The sequence below is a fragment of the Tenrec ecaudatus genome, chromosome 6, assembly GCF_050624435.1.
Source record: "Tenrec ecaudatus isolate mTenEca1 chromosome 6, mTenEca1.hap1, whole genome shotgun sequence".
In the NCBI taxonomy this organism is placed as follows: domain Eukaryota; kingdom Metazoa; phylum Chordata; class Mammalia; order Afrosoricida; family Tenrecidae; genus Tenrec; species Tenrec ecaudatus.
Genome location: NC_134535.1, coordinates 164,009,611 through 164,026,563, shown reverse-complemented (window position 1 = coordinate 164,026,563; position 16,953 = coordinate 164,009,611). Strand labels below are relative to the sequence as shown.

Below are 16,953 nucleotides of genomic sequence, written 5' to 3'. Positions count from 1 at the left end.
ATTGTACTTAGAATAAGGTCATGCTAGGATACATTGGAGTGATTTTATCTGCAGTTTACCGTCATCAAGCCTGTAGCGGTTGTTTTTATTAGGCGTGGTGAGTCTATTTTCACTCCTCTGAACACCACATGACAAGAGCAGAACGGTACCCTTAGGGATCTAGGCTGTCATTTTCCTAAGAGATCTCCCCATCTTTGTCCTTGAGCATTTAACCATTGCACACCAGGGGGCTTGGTTTTATTTTTTTATGGTGTCCAAATGGAGGAAGGGCAAAGTTCTACCACCATGCATGACCTCAGAGATGGCAATGTACCTCTCTTCTATGGACATCAGAGGGTCATTCTCCACAGGAGAGGCACTACTCAGGAGGCAATCATGAGGAAGACTGGTGGTCGGGCAGGGAATGGAGTGGGACAGGAAGACCATGAGCCCTTTGCCAGCAGGGCAGCATGAGTGGGTCCCTGGATTGGCCCAATATATGCCTACAGTGTGTGTTCATTTTTTAAAATGCTTTAGTTCCGTCTTTCTTTAAAGGCAGGCTTCCCCTTAGTCCCAGATGTGGTGTGCTATAGTTACTTCAATATCTAGTAGTCAGGCAAAATGACCAAACAGTGTTTTAATGTAATAGGAAAAAAAGCTCATATAGTAAAACAAAAAAAACAAAACTCTCTTTTCTCAGAATTCAATTTAGAGTCTACACCTATCTAATGCTTACACAAGTAAAGAGGTTAGCATAGCTCTAGAGCCCTCTGGTGGGAATTTTTCACTTTGCTGCCTACTAAAATGAGGATAATGTGAGAATCTGCTACGGCCTATGAGACCCCAAACGTTGAACTTGAAACAAATTTGAAAACATGGAAACAACCAACCCAAGTAAAATGCAGGGGAGTGGCCTGGGAAACCACAGAGACTGCGTGTTTCTCTAAAGTGGCATTGTCCAGTAAAAATAGCATCTAAACCACCGGCATTTGCTGGTAATTAAGTCGCAGCACACTAAACAAAAGTAAAAAGAAACATGAAATGAACTTTAAGAATAGATCTGTAAGGTCCATCTAGATCTGTAAGCTCCGTCTATCAAAAACAGAATCCGCAAAAATAATGAGGCATTTGCACTCGTTTCCGGTTATTCGCAGTCCGGGAAATCCCGGGTGCATCCCAGGACAAGCTGGCCACAGTTCACGGGCGCCGAGGCCACATGCGGTGACGTGCCTACGGAACTGGACAGTGCAGTTCGGGGAACTGGGATTTGTGGACCAACAGCAAGAACCAGCGGGGCACAGAGCGGAATTCATGGCTGAGGGCATCACTGATCAGATGTGCGCTGTAATTTGATCCCAGATATAACTGGCTAGACTCTGGTACATTTGAACTGATAAATGAGATCAAATATTTATTCCAGGAAGGCCAGAGATATTAAAAACAAAAAAACAAGGTCAAGTGAATGCTAGCAAGGGAAACCAGGGGAGCCAGGGCAGAGAAATTAGAGCAATTTACTGAGTACTTGAGAATTCAGAGTAACACAGAAAGAAAATCTAGTAGCATTTTCATTGACCAAAGGTGCCATCTGCCATGGTTGGGTTTAGCAAGTGGGTCAAGTTACAGAGCTCTGCGTCTTGCACCAACACAACTCTAAAATGGCAAGTCTCCTCTTCTCCAAAGGAGCGCTTCCTAACCCTCCGGAGGAGAATGGTCTGGGCTCTTCCGAGAAGGAAGGCCGATACTGTGAAGGCTGGTAGATGGGTAGATCCCTGTGGGAGGAAGACCAGTCATCACCATTCATCAGAGTACTACTATGCTCCATCGGGTTTCCAGTGATTGCTTTTCTGGACAAAGACCACCAGGCCTTTCTTCCCAGGTGCCTCTGGGCAGACTCAAAACCTCCAACCTCTTGGTTAGCAGCCAAGAGTGTCAACCATTGTACCACGACGGGACTCCAATGGGAAGGAAAGAGGAGATGAAATGCAAATAAGACTGAGGGCTATGGGACAAGGCCACAGCTGTAAAAGTGAGCCACCAGTGTGCCAGCAGTCCCCATCACAGGGAGGCTCACCTGTATCCATTAGAGACCTTGGTCCATGTTGGTATCAAACTGTTAACACATCTACCCTCTGGTCAGGCAAATCCATCTCTAGGAATCATCACGTGCTTTAAATGGGAGGGACAAAGCTATCGACTGCCTACTTGTTTGTGATCATAAAAGACTAAATAAAAGTCCTTCCGTAGGGAGCCAGTAAAAAATATTTATATCATCTCTCTATGTACTGGATATTGTGCAGGCATATAAATGAATGCACAATCCAGGCGATCACCTAGCAGCCAAAAGGCAGAGAGACACATCAAATAAATAGTAGCACGCATTAGTACTGTGCTTCTCTAAATAAATGATACCAAATGGACATACTTTACCTTAGCACCAAAGATGGGAGGGTCAGAGGCAGACAAGGAAGCTAGATTAAAGGCAGCAGGACAACCAGAATGGGAATCGTGAGAATAGAGACATTGTGAGAACTGTAACCATTAGCGCCAAATATGACTTATAGAAATAGATAAGTGACACTCAACACCTTATCCTGTGTTCTCCCTTTTGACTCATTTAAAATTTGTTCTAGTTTTTAATATTTTTGTTTTATTTTCAATTGAGGTTTTACTCTGCTCTATTTTATTACTGTTGTTGGGTTGTTGTTTTTGTTTTCTTTTGTTCTGTATATTCTTTACATGAAATCCAGGGTAGGTAAATCTATAGAGACAGTAACTAGATTACTGTCCAGTTATATACTCGAGTATAAACTGACCTGACTATCAGCTGAGGCACCTAATTTTACCACAAAAACTGCATTAAAAATGTGCTGAAAAACTTGGCTTTTATACATGAGTATATACTGTAATGGTTTCTAGTATCGTGGCAGGAGAGGTTGTGGGAAAATGGGGAGGTAATTGTACAATACTTCTTGGTATAATACTATTGAATGGTATGATGTTTGGATTATGTCCTAATAAAACTATTTGAAAAATGAATAAATGAAAAGCCAAAACAATAGGGAAAATAATGTGGTTTCACACTGTTTTTTAATATGCTTAAACTATTGGATTGTATAATATGTGAATTATATGTCAATAAATCTGTTAACTTAAAGAAAAAATATCAATTAAAAGTCCTTCTTCAATTAAAAAAAAAGATCTTGCTGAAGAAGAACTAATTTCCTATGTAAATTTTTGCAAAATCACCATTAAACATTTTTAAAGGAATGCAGAAGTAATTTATGGACCGACATGAAATGATACCAAAACTGTTGTCAAGTGAAAAATAAAAGATGGTAAGTATGTATAATATGCTAAAATTTTATAGAACATTAAAAACTATAATAAACCTGTCTGTTTATGTATACATAGACTAACTCTGTAAGGATTTATAGACATCTAGGAAGAAATATTCTCCAAAGTGGGAAATTGAGTGGCTAGAAAGATGGGGTGGCAGGAAAATATTATTAATTATCAGTTAGTCCCATTGGATTTTTTAGTATTTTAATGATCCTTGTATTTTAAATGTAGTTTTAAAGTCACATAGAAAATGTCAAAGATGCACACTGCCATTTTCCCAAGGAAAGTAACATTAAGCAATTCTGTATTTCTCCAAAAGACAGTGATGGAAAGCAAGATATAGCTTGTTTGTTTTTAGTATATGTGAAGAAGGTATGTATTTATTCTTGCCTTATTACAGTAGCATAACTCTTTTGTACAATTATATTGGAGACTGTAGAACATTACTGGATTTTTTTTTTTCCTGGAGTCTAGCTTAACACTAAAATTCAGTTGCTTCTCAGGATATTGTTTATTCAACTCCCTTGAAAATGTCAGTGGAAGACATTCAATAGCATTGTGACCCAATTGGACCCTTAAAGAGTAAGGACATAAGAAAAACATCCGTTTACTTTTATTTCCTCACTTGAATTGCACGTCTGTTATTTGTGCAAGGTTTACATCTTCCCCGAATATCTGTTTCCTTTCTGTAATGTGTGAAGAATAAATACCTGTCTCACTGGAAGAAAACCACGATTTATGCCAGGGATCTCAAAGCCTGGCGCCATGCCTGAGCATCACAGCACACTCGGGAAATCCAGTGGCCTGCAGCTGTTACCACCACAGAGAAGATCTGGAGGAAGGTCATTATGTCCACCCCATCATCACGGACAGAGCCGGCGGAACCATTTCAAGTGTTTACGCCTTGAGGCTGTTAATTGTGCGCATCTTCAGAGTCACACGTTTTACGTACGTGCTCTAGTCCAAGTGGATCACTTACCTGAGGGAATGATAAACGGATTCAAAGTACTGTTGCCCTTTTTGCAAATATAGCCTAGTTTCTGGACACACTCCAAGTTCTCCCATTTAGCATTTTTCCCGGGATTGAGTGACACACAGCTTTTTCCAGGTTCACCTGATGGGCTTCCTTTAAGGAAAGAAAAAAGAAAATTAAATGGGATTATCATCAGTGTGACATGTACAAATCATCAGGGCCTCGTGTCTTGAGCACTGTGATTGAATGGTTATCAGTCTACTGGCGACTACAGAGAGAGAGACAGACAGAGAGAGAGAGAGAGAGAGAGAGAGAGAGAGAGAGAGAGAGAGAGAGAGAGAGAGAGAGAGAGAGAGTGTGTGTGTGTGTGTGTGTGTGTGTGTGTGTGTGTGATGAACAGCAACAGACAAGATGGTGTCCTTCTGTTCTCTTGGAATTGCATCATCTCAATACCTAGAAGTTGGTTATACAAGTAGAATTTTTGGAAGAATTCCTCCCGCTACAGTATCTATTAAAAAAGAAGGCCTTGAACTTGAACCATCTTCACACTGGCTTATCTTAGGGGTCCTAAAGAGGACCCTAACCCAAAGAGGGCATGCTGTTATAAACCAGCCATCTGAGACATTGTTAATAACGAACACCAGTGCAAGGCAGCCAACTATGGGCGGCAAGCAACAGAATCTCGACATGGGACAACATTCTCCACTGACAGGGGTCAGAGAAGAAACACAAAGGAGAGGAGACACTGGAAGCGGGCTCATCCCGTGCACTACATGATGAGCCTGGTTCCCAGAACTAAGAACTCTTTTCAGAATAATGGTCTCAATGCACCCTGCTGAAGAGTATGTTTAATGGCTACACTCCTATCCCATTTCTTACTGAAAGTGAATTAAAGACGCAAACGGAGTCATCGTTGATACCATACTGTTATCACAGCTCTCTTGCTTTGCAACAGGCTGGCGATCCTGCTGATGGGGCCACTGATTTGATTCGGGCTCCTACCAACCCCCCTGGGACAGAGTAGGACCAGCTGTTATCTGTAGAGGAGCAGGTCTGTAGGTCTTTCCCCTGTGCAGCTACTCGGTGAGTTCCAATCACCAAACGTTAGGTTAGCTACCAATCATTTAAGCATTATATCATGGGGCTCCTTCCTGGACTGAGACATCATGTTAAACCCAGTGTTCTGAAACAGCCTCAGCCCACACCTGAAGACCGGCGGGGCGAGTGAGTCTCTTAGTAAGCCCGCCTTGTGATTTTTAACATCTGTGGAACCTGTGCCTGAACTTCCCATTAACTCTGTGAAAAATGGAAGCCAGGTTACCTGCTCCATCGAGTTTTTCATCGGGAATTTTGGAAAGTCATTGAAATAGCACGCAAAGAAAAGGAATTATTAGTGCTGAGGGTAAAATGGTTTTTAGAACATGTTTACTAACACAATCTGGTGTTGTGAACAAACATTGATCAGGATAAGGGAACTTGCAGATATGTAAAGCAGTACTAAAACAAAAATGTCCAGAAATCAGAATACATTTACAGCTCAGCTATTAATGTATTTACTGCTACATTTATTGAATTACCAATAGAAAACCTCCACCAACTTCAACATGTCAGTTGGCGATCATTTTAAATGCTCACCATAGTTTCGGTAATTTGATTTTGCAGTCTACCTACTGCATATAAAACCTCTCTTCAAATGAGCATGAATTTTAATAGCTGCACCATTGTTAAGCAATCAGTTGAATGCTTGACTAAATCTCGAATATTCCAAATGGTTTATAATATTTGATTGAAGAAGTTCTCACTCTACTTCCAAAGATATTTAATCTTGCACATGCTTCCTGGGAACTCTGTTTAATCAGGAAGGGCCTTTCTTTTCCTTTCTCGTTAACATTCCAATTTCATTCCTTACCTTCAGACTAATCTCCCAAATTTTCTCGCTGGACTCTCAGACTGCGTGTGGTTTGATACCAAAATCGTTTTGAGTACGGAATTAACTGACCTTCCTAGTAGTTTATAAATCTCTAGCAACAGAGAAGACACTCTCGCCATTTCACTGACTGATTGAACCCAGCTGGTAGTCTTTAACTTCATTTCAATATCGTGTTGTACATTTACAGTAGACAGATAAATGACAGTCCCACCCTTAAGAAGAACATCCTATATTCCCTTGCAGCGATCTTTACTCCCCACAGTATAGGGGAAAATAGAAATGTTTATGATTATAACACTCTGGTGGAAGCAGTGCGACTATCATGCATAGAAGGAATTCATTGAAAGTGGAATTTCATAGAAAATCTACTCCATTTAAGCCAAATGGCATCCCTTAAAATGCTCTCCCATGGTTTAATATCTACTCTAAATATTATATCCTCAGATCTTTAAATAGTATGCACATGTCTGCAGAAATTGCAAGGGAAAGGGGAAAAAATTCTATGGTCTGGCCATATGAAAGAATGCTATTATCATAATGGTTCATACACAACGGCCAAATAAATACATAACGCACAGCAGATATGAGTAACAGGTTAATTTCACTCTTTCCTATTAAGTCAGAATTGGAGGTGAAGGATGTCTTATTCACAGCAAAGAACCCGAAGGAGCGATTCATAATGGTGAAACAGTTCACCATCATTGCTTGTTTGGTTCCTCTGATGAGTTGCTTTAGGGAAGACTTCTATTGTCTTCTTGGATATGACCTTGGTTGTATCTGATGACAATTTAGAAAGAGTTCAGAGCACTCTATGCCCTCCCCACCTCTAAAAAACACACCAAAAAAAGAGCATCGAGGTGGAAAGTAGACCATATTAGATGATAGCTTCCAATTGTCCTCTTCGAAATCTCGATGTGAGATCCCAGAAACCTCCAGGATGGTCAACGGAACTACATTTGTATTCATTCAGTCACCGAAGGGCTCACCCCTACCTGGTAGCCAGTTCAAATAGCGGAATGGACTGCCATTACTCCACTGCCAGCCGGTGTTGAAACTCAGGCTGTTAAGTCCAGTCCAGAGTCCTGAAGTCAAGGCATGGGTTAATCCTAGAAGATAATGACAAAAACAAAAACAAAACAAAAAATGACATTCAAAAAAGATGCAACCCAACTCAGAATTATGTGCTGAAACAAACTGCAAAAATCTAAGTAGAAGCATTGCCTCTGTGGAATTGATAAAAGACACAGAGGCTCAACAGCATAGATAAACTATGAGTCTTGTTGAAGTTCCAACCCAGGCTGACTGGTTTCAATGTCCATGAGCCATACGACTGCTGTATGCGTTCTCAAAGGTACTATGTGTGTGTCTGTTATTTGGAGAAGGTGTTTATGATGCATCAAACAATGGCCTGTTGACTTCATTTTAAAGTAAAAATAAAATTTCATTGGTATAAAAGTAAACATTTCTTTTCATAAAAAAGTTAAATGAGCTTTTCATCATCCAGAGCTAATTCGAAGAATTTTAGTTCATGGTATTTTTCCAAAGTGAATTTTCCTTTCTACTCAAATGATAAGATATTTTAAATATTAAATGTTCATGCTACCATGAGTAGCTCATTACTTAGGTAGCTAATCTATGGTAATTATATTGTCTCAAACTTGGTGCTAAGTCGAATGTGAAAGTTAAAAAATAATAATAAAAATCAGTCATAGACAATGTTGACCTCAGTCCATCTATGTTAAACATTCTACTATGTCATTACCTATATCTTATAAAAACTTTTTATAAGCAATACATTTTTTCTGTTGTCTGTACAAACTTCTAGTTGATAAAAGAGAGCTAATTAAAAGATACATTTTGCTTAGGCCTTAATACAATATACCCCTCAAGTATCTGTATATGCTGATAAATATAAGCAGACTAGTATTTATTTACTGTTATCAATCTCACCAACCAAATCTTTGAAATAATACTTGCCATTTATGATGCATGAACTTTAGTCTAAGCACTTTATCTGCTCATTTAATCCTCACAAACAATTAATTAAAATACTCTCATCATCATGACAGAGATCAAGTCAAACTGAGACTCCAAGAATTTAAATGGCATGTGCAATTAACAAGTGGCAGATCTGACATTTGTACCTAGTTCTGTATGATAACAGACTCTATTGTTCTACAGCTCTGATGGGTTATCTCCAAGTCACTAACATGTGCCCCTATGGATCATTGCCTTGCAAATAGGAACACACACATTATACACAAATGTTGTAGATTCGTGTCACAATTCAAATGAGTAAGGGTAGGGTGACTCAATGCCAAAAATCAGCCCTAACATTAATTGCATTTCAATCCCATAAGAGAGCTGATTATTCTCTTGGGAATCATGTAACCTAAATGCTGTGCTCTGTTTCCAAGAGAGTACCATTTGAAGTCACTGATTAAGTTTCTATTGATTAGGTCCAGTGATGCTCAGTGACGAAACTGAATTCAACACTGGAGTTTCTCGCTGAATTTCGAAAAATAGAACAATAAAATATAAATGAGATTAAATACTGGCATGTGAAAACTCAACAAAAATGTACTCAAATGCACCTATTTTCATCGAGGGTTCTAGAAAAAGAATGCTCAACAACTGGCAGAATGTTTACACAGACAGGGTGCTTTGTGTTCCCTGGGAGGTCAACTTGTCCAGTTCCTTCATTTCACAGATGGGAGAATTGAGCACCCAAACCTGCTGCCAGCTGAGTCTATGCCAACTCAGAGGCAGCCCTTTAGGACCGAGTAGAACTGCAAAACGGAACTCTTTATGGAAGCAGACTGCCACATCTTTCTCCCAGGAAGTGCTGGTCACTTCAACCACCTACACCAGTTGGTAACAAAGCATTTAAGCACAGAGCTACCCGGCTCCTTGGACTGGGGGAGGAGGAGGGGAAGGGTGAAAATGAATGATACCTGTGTCCAGAGACAAGGAGGGAAGTAGTAGATAGACCATGAATGAAGCCCAGGGATTCATGGGGCTTTCTAATATATTAAATCCCTATTTAAAGGAAATATGCCTGTGATTGCTATTGTAAAATAAGCAATAATACAGACAAGGAACTCGGCAACTATCTCTCCTAAGTATCTTTGCTCTTTAAATATTAGTCTTTGCAAGGCTCCATGTGAGAACCCACTCCTCCCATCTGACACTGAAGACTCAGTATCTGATTTGCCCAAGTTGGAACATATATATATTTTAAACCAATGGCGAGGAAATGACATTTTCAAAATAAGAAGTGTTTGTATTTGTTTCAGTTCGCTACGATGAGTATCATCAAGCATGGCTGCATCCTTTTTTTAATGTCTTTTTTTGACTGCATCCCTTAAAAAGCAACACTTTCTTCTAATGAGGTGATTTGAAAAAGATCATCCTATATGAAATTATTTTATAGTCGCTTGTCTGATCATTGATTTCCTTTTATTTCACTAGTCATTTAACACATGCATTAACATGAGAACTACCGTATATACTTGTGTATAAGCCGAGTTTTTCAGCACAAAAAATGTGCTGAAAAACTGGGGTTTGGCTTGTACAGGGGCCAGTGGTACCCCAGTGAGCTGTAACGGGAGGAGTGCCCGTTATCTCACGGGTGATTGCCGTTTCTCTGCGTTTATTCAAAGCCCCCCTGACACTGCAGGGCTTTGAATGTTTGTTTACTCACATCTAACCAATCAGAGCCGTCCTATGATGTGTATCTTTGAATAAGCCTTTTAAAGACCGTGTGCGAAGGATGTGGCATGAATGGATGTCATCTGGTCAAGCCCGACTGACAAAAGGAGGAAATCTCATGAAGCCTGACATAGAGTTAATAGCAAAGTGGGTTCGAGATGCATGGGAAGACATTCCAGAAGACATGGTGCGACGTGCCTTCCAGAAATGTAGTATTAGTAATGCTATGGATGGCAGTGAAGACTGCGCTTTGTGTGAAAATGACAGCAGTGATGGTGATGGGGTTTGTCTGCTGTTGCTTAATTAAATTATTATGGTTTGTCATGATAGGGAAATATAATAGCTCATTAAGAGAATTATAGATATTTTGAGATCATTCATCTGCTCTCGGTCCTTACCGTCTTCTTTTGAGGAACTGAAGCAATTAAAAGACATTATGAAGTACTTAAGTCAGGGCCCCGCCCATAGCGTGTGCTGGTCAATGTAAACTTTTTCCACTGCTGGAGGCTGTGAGTGGGGCGAATGGTCAATGCAACGCACTAGGCTGTTCAACAAAAGGTTGGGGGTTCACCTCTTCCCAGGGTGAGAAAAAGGCCTCAGAAAAAGGCCTGGTGAGCTGCTGCCGAAAAAAATCAGCCTCTGAAAACCCTATGGGACATCGTTCTTCTCTGATACACACGAACCAGAACCAGCTCAACAGGAACTAGGCGTTTTCATTCCTATTATTATTTTTATTATTATTTATTGTTAATAAAGTAGAAAGAGGAGGCTTTCTATTCCCATAAACAGTTACGGTCTTGGAACCCAACAGGGACATTCAAACTTGTTCTATACGATTTGTCCTGTGTCAGGACTGACTCGCTGGCAGTGAGTTTGGTGTGGTTATATTATTAAATGAAACTCCATATTGAATTAAAGTTAGCCAAAAAAAATTATTCCTACTCATAGCACCCTATAAGGAGCCTCCAGAACTATAAATCTTTATGGGAGCAGACAGCCTCATTCTTCTCGAGTAACAGAGGTGGGTTTGAACCACCAGCCTTGAAGTAAACAGCCCAAACCCTAACCTCCAATGCCACGAGCATTCCTTTTTAATCAAAGGGCAGGCCCCGTGTTTAGAAATTGAATACAAAATGCTAAATTACTGTTTACCTTTTCTGAATCTAAGATACTCGGAGACTTTACTTTTGAAGTTAGTATGACCAGAAGTCACATTAATGTTGAGAATTGTGTGGGGTCTTTTGATTTCTTTGAGACATGGAGGTCCTCCCCACCCCCACGCCCCCCACCCCCACCCCCACCCCACGCCCCAGTCAACACTAAAGGAAACTGGTAGGAACAATCAGTGTAGGAAGCCAAGTTTCACTTCCTCCATCTTATTTCAGTTCTGTAAAACAGACCCCTGCACATACGTAGCTGTAGATCTGATTTCTGAGAATGACACGGAGTGGGCCAACAGTTTTCGGGGTGGAAGCAGAAGTGAAGATGATGATGGCCAGCAGGTGATGGGACAGTGGTCTGCTGGACAGCCCCAGTTAGCTCTGGCCCCAAACAATAACAACAACAAAAACCAAACCCACTGTGCTTGGCTACTAAGAGAAAAATTAGAGGTGGCAGTTCGCTCAGGGGTGCCTTGTCAAAAAAAAAAAAAGCCATATCCCAAACTACGCTAGTCTATGCTGACACACCTGGGGTCACAGAGTGGCTGAAGGTGAGTTAGTGCTCTACGGGCCTCCGTGTCTTCTGAATGAGACACAGCAGCCGCACAACTTGTTCTGGCTATTGTGAGTTGCCGTGGATGCTGAGCCCCTGTGTGCAGAGCAGAGTTGCTGTACAGCCTTTCTGCCAAGGCTCTGACCTTCCACCTACAGATGGTGAGTCCGAGTCTAGCCAATGTCTCTGGTACTTTTGAAGGAACCTTTGAGCTAGCACCTGAGCACATCACTATTGGCACCACCCAAGCCCCCACCCCGGAAAGACAGTGCTGGTATCCCATGCAGCCCACGTATGGCACATGAGGCTTTACGTGAGTGTCCTGACTTCTGCCTCCAAGTCTGTTGTCTCATCCATAAAGGGGGGTCATAAGCTTGGGGTCGAGGTTCTGAGCTTTCAGCAAAACCTCCTGTCTCACACATCACAGCTGCTCAATTAACGACAGTGAGTTTGCTCTCTGAGTGAAAACTGGCTTATGCGTGTTTCCAAAATGAGAACTTCTCCACCAATCCGCACCCAGAAGAAATCTGACTTTAAGAGTATGATTATGCGGGAGTCTTCCTCCTCTTCTTCATTGTAGTGGTTTTTATAGAGTCGGCATGAGTAGAAATCGACTCAACCGATGGCAGTAGGTTTGGGGTTTTATTGCCTCAAAAGGAGTGGTTTACATTCCCCCCACCATCCCGCGATTCAATCTACCCTTCTCTAATACAAGAGAGCTTCAAACAGTTCAGGGACCAAGAACTTATAAGGTAATGGGATTTTTTGATGAAAGGTAATTTTTTGATGAACTTTTTCAAACACCTCACACACCACCCACACCCACATTACAGAGCTGAGTAAAATACCCAGTTATCTGAATACCTTCCCACCACAAAGCACAAAATTCTTTCTGATTTTTAATTTCCTGTCAGACAACATTTTTCCTTCCAATCTGTGATATTTTAGACTTACGGAAAAGCAGGAACAACTACATTATCTCTTAGAGAAGTCAGTCTTATCGAGATTGGATTTAAATTCCGCTGACTAAAATCCCGGAGGTTTGGATAAGATTCAACTGAGTCTCAGAGGTGACGGGGTGTCTGACTCCCTGGGGGCTTGTTTGCTCGGCGATGGAGGGACACAATAATAGCACTTGCTGATTAGGGAAGTATTTCCTGCCTTGGGAGACTGATAACCGAAGGGGCTGCCACCTGACCAGGCAATTAGCGGCTGGCCTGCTCCTCTCTCCCTTCTGCTATGCAGTTGGTAAAGAGGGTAAAGGAACCTGCGCTCTGTCCCTGGGCTTCCACACAGTCCCAAACAGGTGCATTTCACCAGAGGCAAGATAACACAAACACAAACCAAAATTCCTTTTAAAAAAAGAAAAAAGCCAACCGAAACCACACAAGTGTGGATGGTCTGGGAAAAAAAACAAAAAGTCTTTTCTCTTCCTTCATGATGTGTGCTTGTCTTTGTCTTGTTGTAGTCTCTTTCGATTCCGCCTAACGATTGTGTTATACATGGTCATGAGTCTTGCCAACGGTTCAGACGCTCAGAGGCTAGACGAGAGGCTGGGGGTTCCAGTCCAACTCTGGGGAGGTGCCTTGGAAGAAAGGCCTGGCAATCCACTTCTGCATATTCAGTCACAGAAAACTTTGTGGCACAGAGTTCTACTCTGACACAGATGATAGAGAAGTCAAGCCCCTAACAACTAGGAACTGGCAACTCTGAGTGGCTCTGGTCCTTTGTCCCAATATTCAAAAGGCTCTAAATATTTCAGGAGGCTGTGACCCCATCAATTTCTGAAGGAGGTGTGGATGCGCACAGTGAAGTCATACTACTTTTCTTTCCTTGGTCTCCATCCTAAGGTAGGGGAAATGTATGTCAGCTAGGAGCTCTGGTGGCGTAGTGGTGATGAACTGGGATGCTAACCCCAAGGTCTGCAGTTCAAAGCCACCAGCCATGCCACAGGGGGAAAATGAGGCTTTCTATTCTCCTTAGAATGTTACAGTCTCAGAAATGAAGAGGGGCAGTTCTACCCTGTCCTGTCGGTTCATGATGAGTTGGCATCGGTTTAATGTTTTTGTTTCTTTGATCTTAATGTGTAAGCTACTTGGAGCTCTGGTGGCAGGCTGGCTTTCGACCCCCACCAAAAATGACAGCCTCCAGGCCCCACAGGGCCAGGTGTACTCAGTCCCATGGGGTCGCGATGAGTAAGCATAAACTCGAAGGCAAGTTTCTTTAACGTGCCAACTGATGAGAAGTATTATTTGAAAACAGGAAAATGAGGCATGGCTGAGAGCAGACTCTATTCCTTCCATTGTATTCCAGATCCCAGAGAACCTATATTTGGTTTTTATGGGAAGAACTGTGCAGGCACAGCCTCTTTGGGTAGCACCCTCAGAATATCGTCTTCACTGAGCTGAGACCCAGCCTGGCTGCAGAGTCCCTGCCTGAGCAAGCACCCTGTCCTCAGTCCCTGGAAGCAGTCAGAGCAACATGCAGACATTGGCAATGCAGTAACTATGCGAACAGCCTTGGATCTCCGAATCTCCGGGATGCTGTTAAAAAAGGCCATGTGCTGATCTAGACTGCCGACGATTTTCATTTTGCCGCAACATCATGGGCCGGACAGGGACCTTTTCTGGGAGCTTCTGTGCTAATCTCCGTGAGCAGGGCCTCAATATTCACACAGCAGACCTCATTTTTTTTCAGCCATTTCTTCTTCTCATCCATTCTCCATGCAGCTTCCCATTTGCTTTCTCCACGGTGCTGGCTCTGAACTGTTTGCACATCTTTCTTTAATTGTTGATGTCTGTTTTCCCCTTTGGCATTTAAACTCCAGGTGGGCAGAACCAACCCATTTTGGTGACATTCGAGACCCAGGACTTAGCATGTCAGATACCTATATGTCTTGTTGAATGAATGAATGGCTCTGTAGATGAATACAACAGCGACAACAATGAAGGCATGTATCGCCTCCTAAGGGAAGGAGGACATGTCAGTGACAATAATGAAGATGAGGAGCCAGAGCCAAGGTGGAAGTAGAGAGGAGAACTTTGTGGAGATCACATGTCAACCAAAAGAACCTCTGGGAATTTAAAAAAAAGTGGGGCTGGTGGAGGGGAAACCCCACATAAAGTATGAGAGAGCTTCCAAGAGCTAGACAAATGAAGTATGTTTTCATTTTATTTCTGCATGAGCTTTTTGAAGTCCCATCATAAGTGGGGTGAGTAAAGATGGGGGGCATGGAGGAATTACGAGACACAAATCTCATTGATTTTTATTTTGTGAATCGTGCAAACTGCAAGCAGGGGAACGGAGTAGATGGACAACGAGAGAGAGCCTTTGAATGACCAGCAAGGCATGTGCAAACTATGTGGTAGTAAATGAGAAGCCACAAGAGTTTTGGGATCGATCGTGGTGCTCCTACAATCGGTGTGAGAGGGATGTGATAGCCGTGTCAGAACAACTGGAGGAAAGGGATTCTGGGGTCAGGAAACTGGCAGTGGTTGGCTTTGAGACTGATTTCTGGTCCTAATTGCTCAGTTTCCCCAAGCATGGATTTTAGATCCCAAAGCAGATACACTCTTCCCACCCAAGCACTAGCTCTTTCCAGGTAGACAACATGATGGGTCCATTTGTTTACTTATTTATTTTTACTTTGTGAAAAGAGGAGCAATCGGATCTAAAAATCATCGAGTTGCCGAGCACCTGGTACACTAAGTTCTGGATATGCAATGCCACCAAAGCTGATTGGTCCTGCCCACATCGTGCCTAAGTTCCACCGTCGGAAACAGCCACAGAGACAGGAGGCCAAGAAGAGTCCGGGTTTCAACCCAGCCCTTGACCGCATGTGCTAGTAGAATTTCATTTGATCAGTTTGAGCTCTATGATGCTGAGACTGAGGTTCAGGCCAGCCCTGTGAGGTAGCCCTACACTGTGCCCAAGAGGAACATGAGTTGTTGATTGTGACGTCTTTCCTCTGAGTTCAGGTTCAACGTCAGAATCCTTCTCAGCACTCAGGGCTCTAGAGAGGGTCACCACCAATGGAACAAAGTTAGCTCATGAGATGGAACTCATTTGCCATGTGTCCTTTCTAGTTGCAGATTTCTCACCCTGTCTGCTCCGTCTTGGCCAGCCTCTGTCACGTCTATATTCACTGGGCTGCCTCCTTTTGAGATAAACTATACAGAAATCAAACAATCATGATCCCACTTACAACTTTCTTCCCTTTTCATGTCATTACCTGTCAGGTATGTTTGCTCGTGTACCTCTGTTATGCTCAGGAGCTCGGCATTCTGCTGTTGGCAGCTCTTCCTCGCCTGGTGCCAAGTTAAGGCGGACTTGGAGTTTATCTGGTAGGAAATGCTCGTCAGCGGATCTTTATTCCATAATCTTTCGCTGTCCTCAACTGCAAACGAAACCAAATGGAAATTTGCTGCATGCTGCGTAAAAAAGACTTTCAGGGAACAGTATGTTTTCAAACAATCCAAGCAACATCATTGCCTGAAGCATCATAATTTTTATAAATTTTTTAAGCGTCTTTGAGCTGTTCTTTACTCCGGAAATGGAGAGAGCATTTGCGAAGGATCCACCACATCCAATCTCTTTCAAGCCCCAACAGCAAGAAAAGGAGGCATGCCTCCCTTTTTTTCCAGGGGGGCATTTCAGGATCAGATCAGTTGGAAAGAAAGGCAGATGCACACATTGACTAAGAAGAGAAACAACAGCCCAGAGTCAAGTCAAGATACAAGTGAGGAAGAGAATAAATACATTTCTTCTCTCAGCAAAAAAAAAAAAAAAAGGGATGTGTTTCCTGCAGAGTCGACTTTAGTCCTTTTAGCAACACAAAGCCTCAGAGGGAGGAGTAGACCCCACACAAAGACCTGCCACTCACCCCTGACTGGGCCCTGGTTACATGACTAGCTTTTACAGTCTTGCTTTCTCCTCTCTAGACTATATCCAATATGCATGAGACCTCTCGCACCTAATGGATGCTGATGGTTAGTTGTTCTAGCTTATCTGTCTCCTGCCCTATTATGATGATTCTCAATAGCCTCCATAAATGAGGATGTGCTCTATAAGAACCCAATTCTGTCGATAGACACCTATGGATTTTACATATTGTTTAGGAACTTTTAAAAAATGTTTCAACATGCTTAAATGGTGTGGGAGTTTCTTTTTTGCCTTTTTTTAAACGTTTTTTTTAATTTAATTTAATTTAATTTTTTTTAACAATTTATTGGGGCTCGTACAATTCTTATCACAGTTCATACATATACATACATCAGTTGTATAAAGCACATCTGTACAGTCATTTTCT

The 16,953-nt window shown here is 42.0% G+C and overlaps 1 protein-coding gene across 1 annotated transcript in view; it reads right to left on the bottom strand.

Annotated features, from left to right (window-relative positions):
* The window catches only part of MRC1 (mannose receptor C-type 1), a 91,140-nt gene that overhangs the window by 61,019 nt on the left and 13,168 nt on the right, over positions 1–16,953 (bottom strand). The window contains 3 exon segments of the mRNA XM_075553409.1: positions 4,298–4,444; positions 7,214–7,327; positions 15,877–16,041. Coding sequence (XP_075409524.1) covers positions 4,298–4,444; positions 7,214–7,327; positions 15,877–16,041 — 426 coding nt within the window.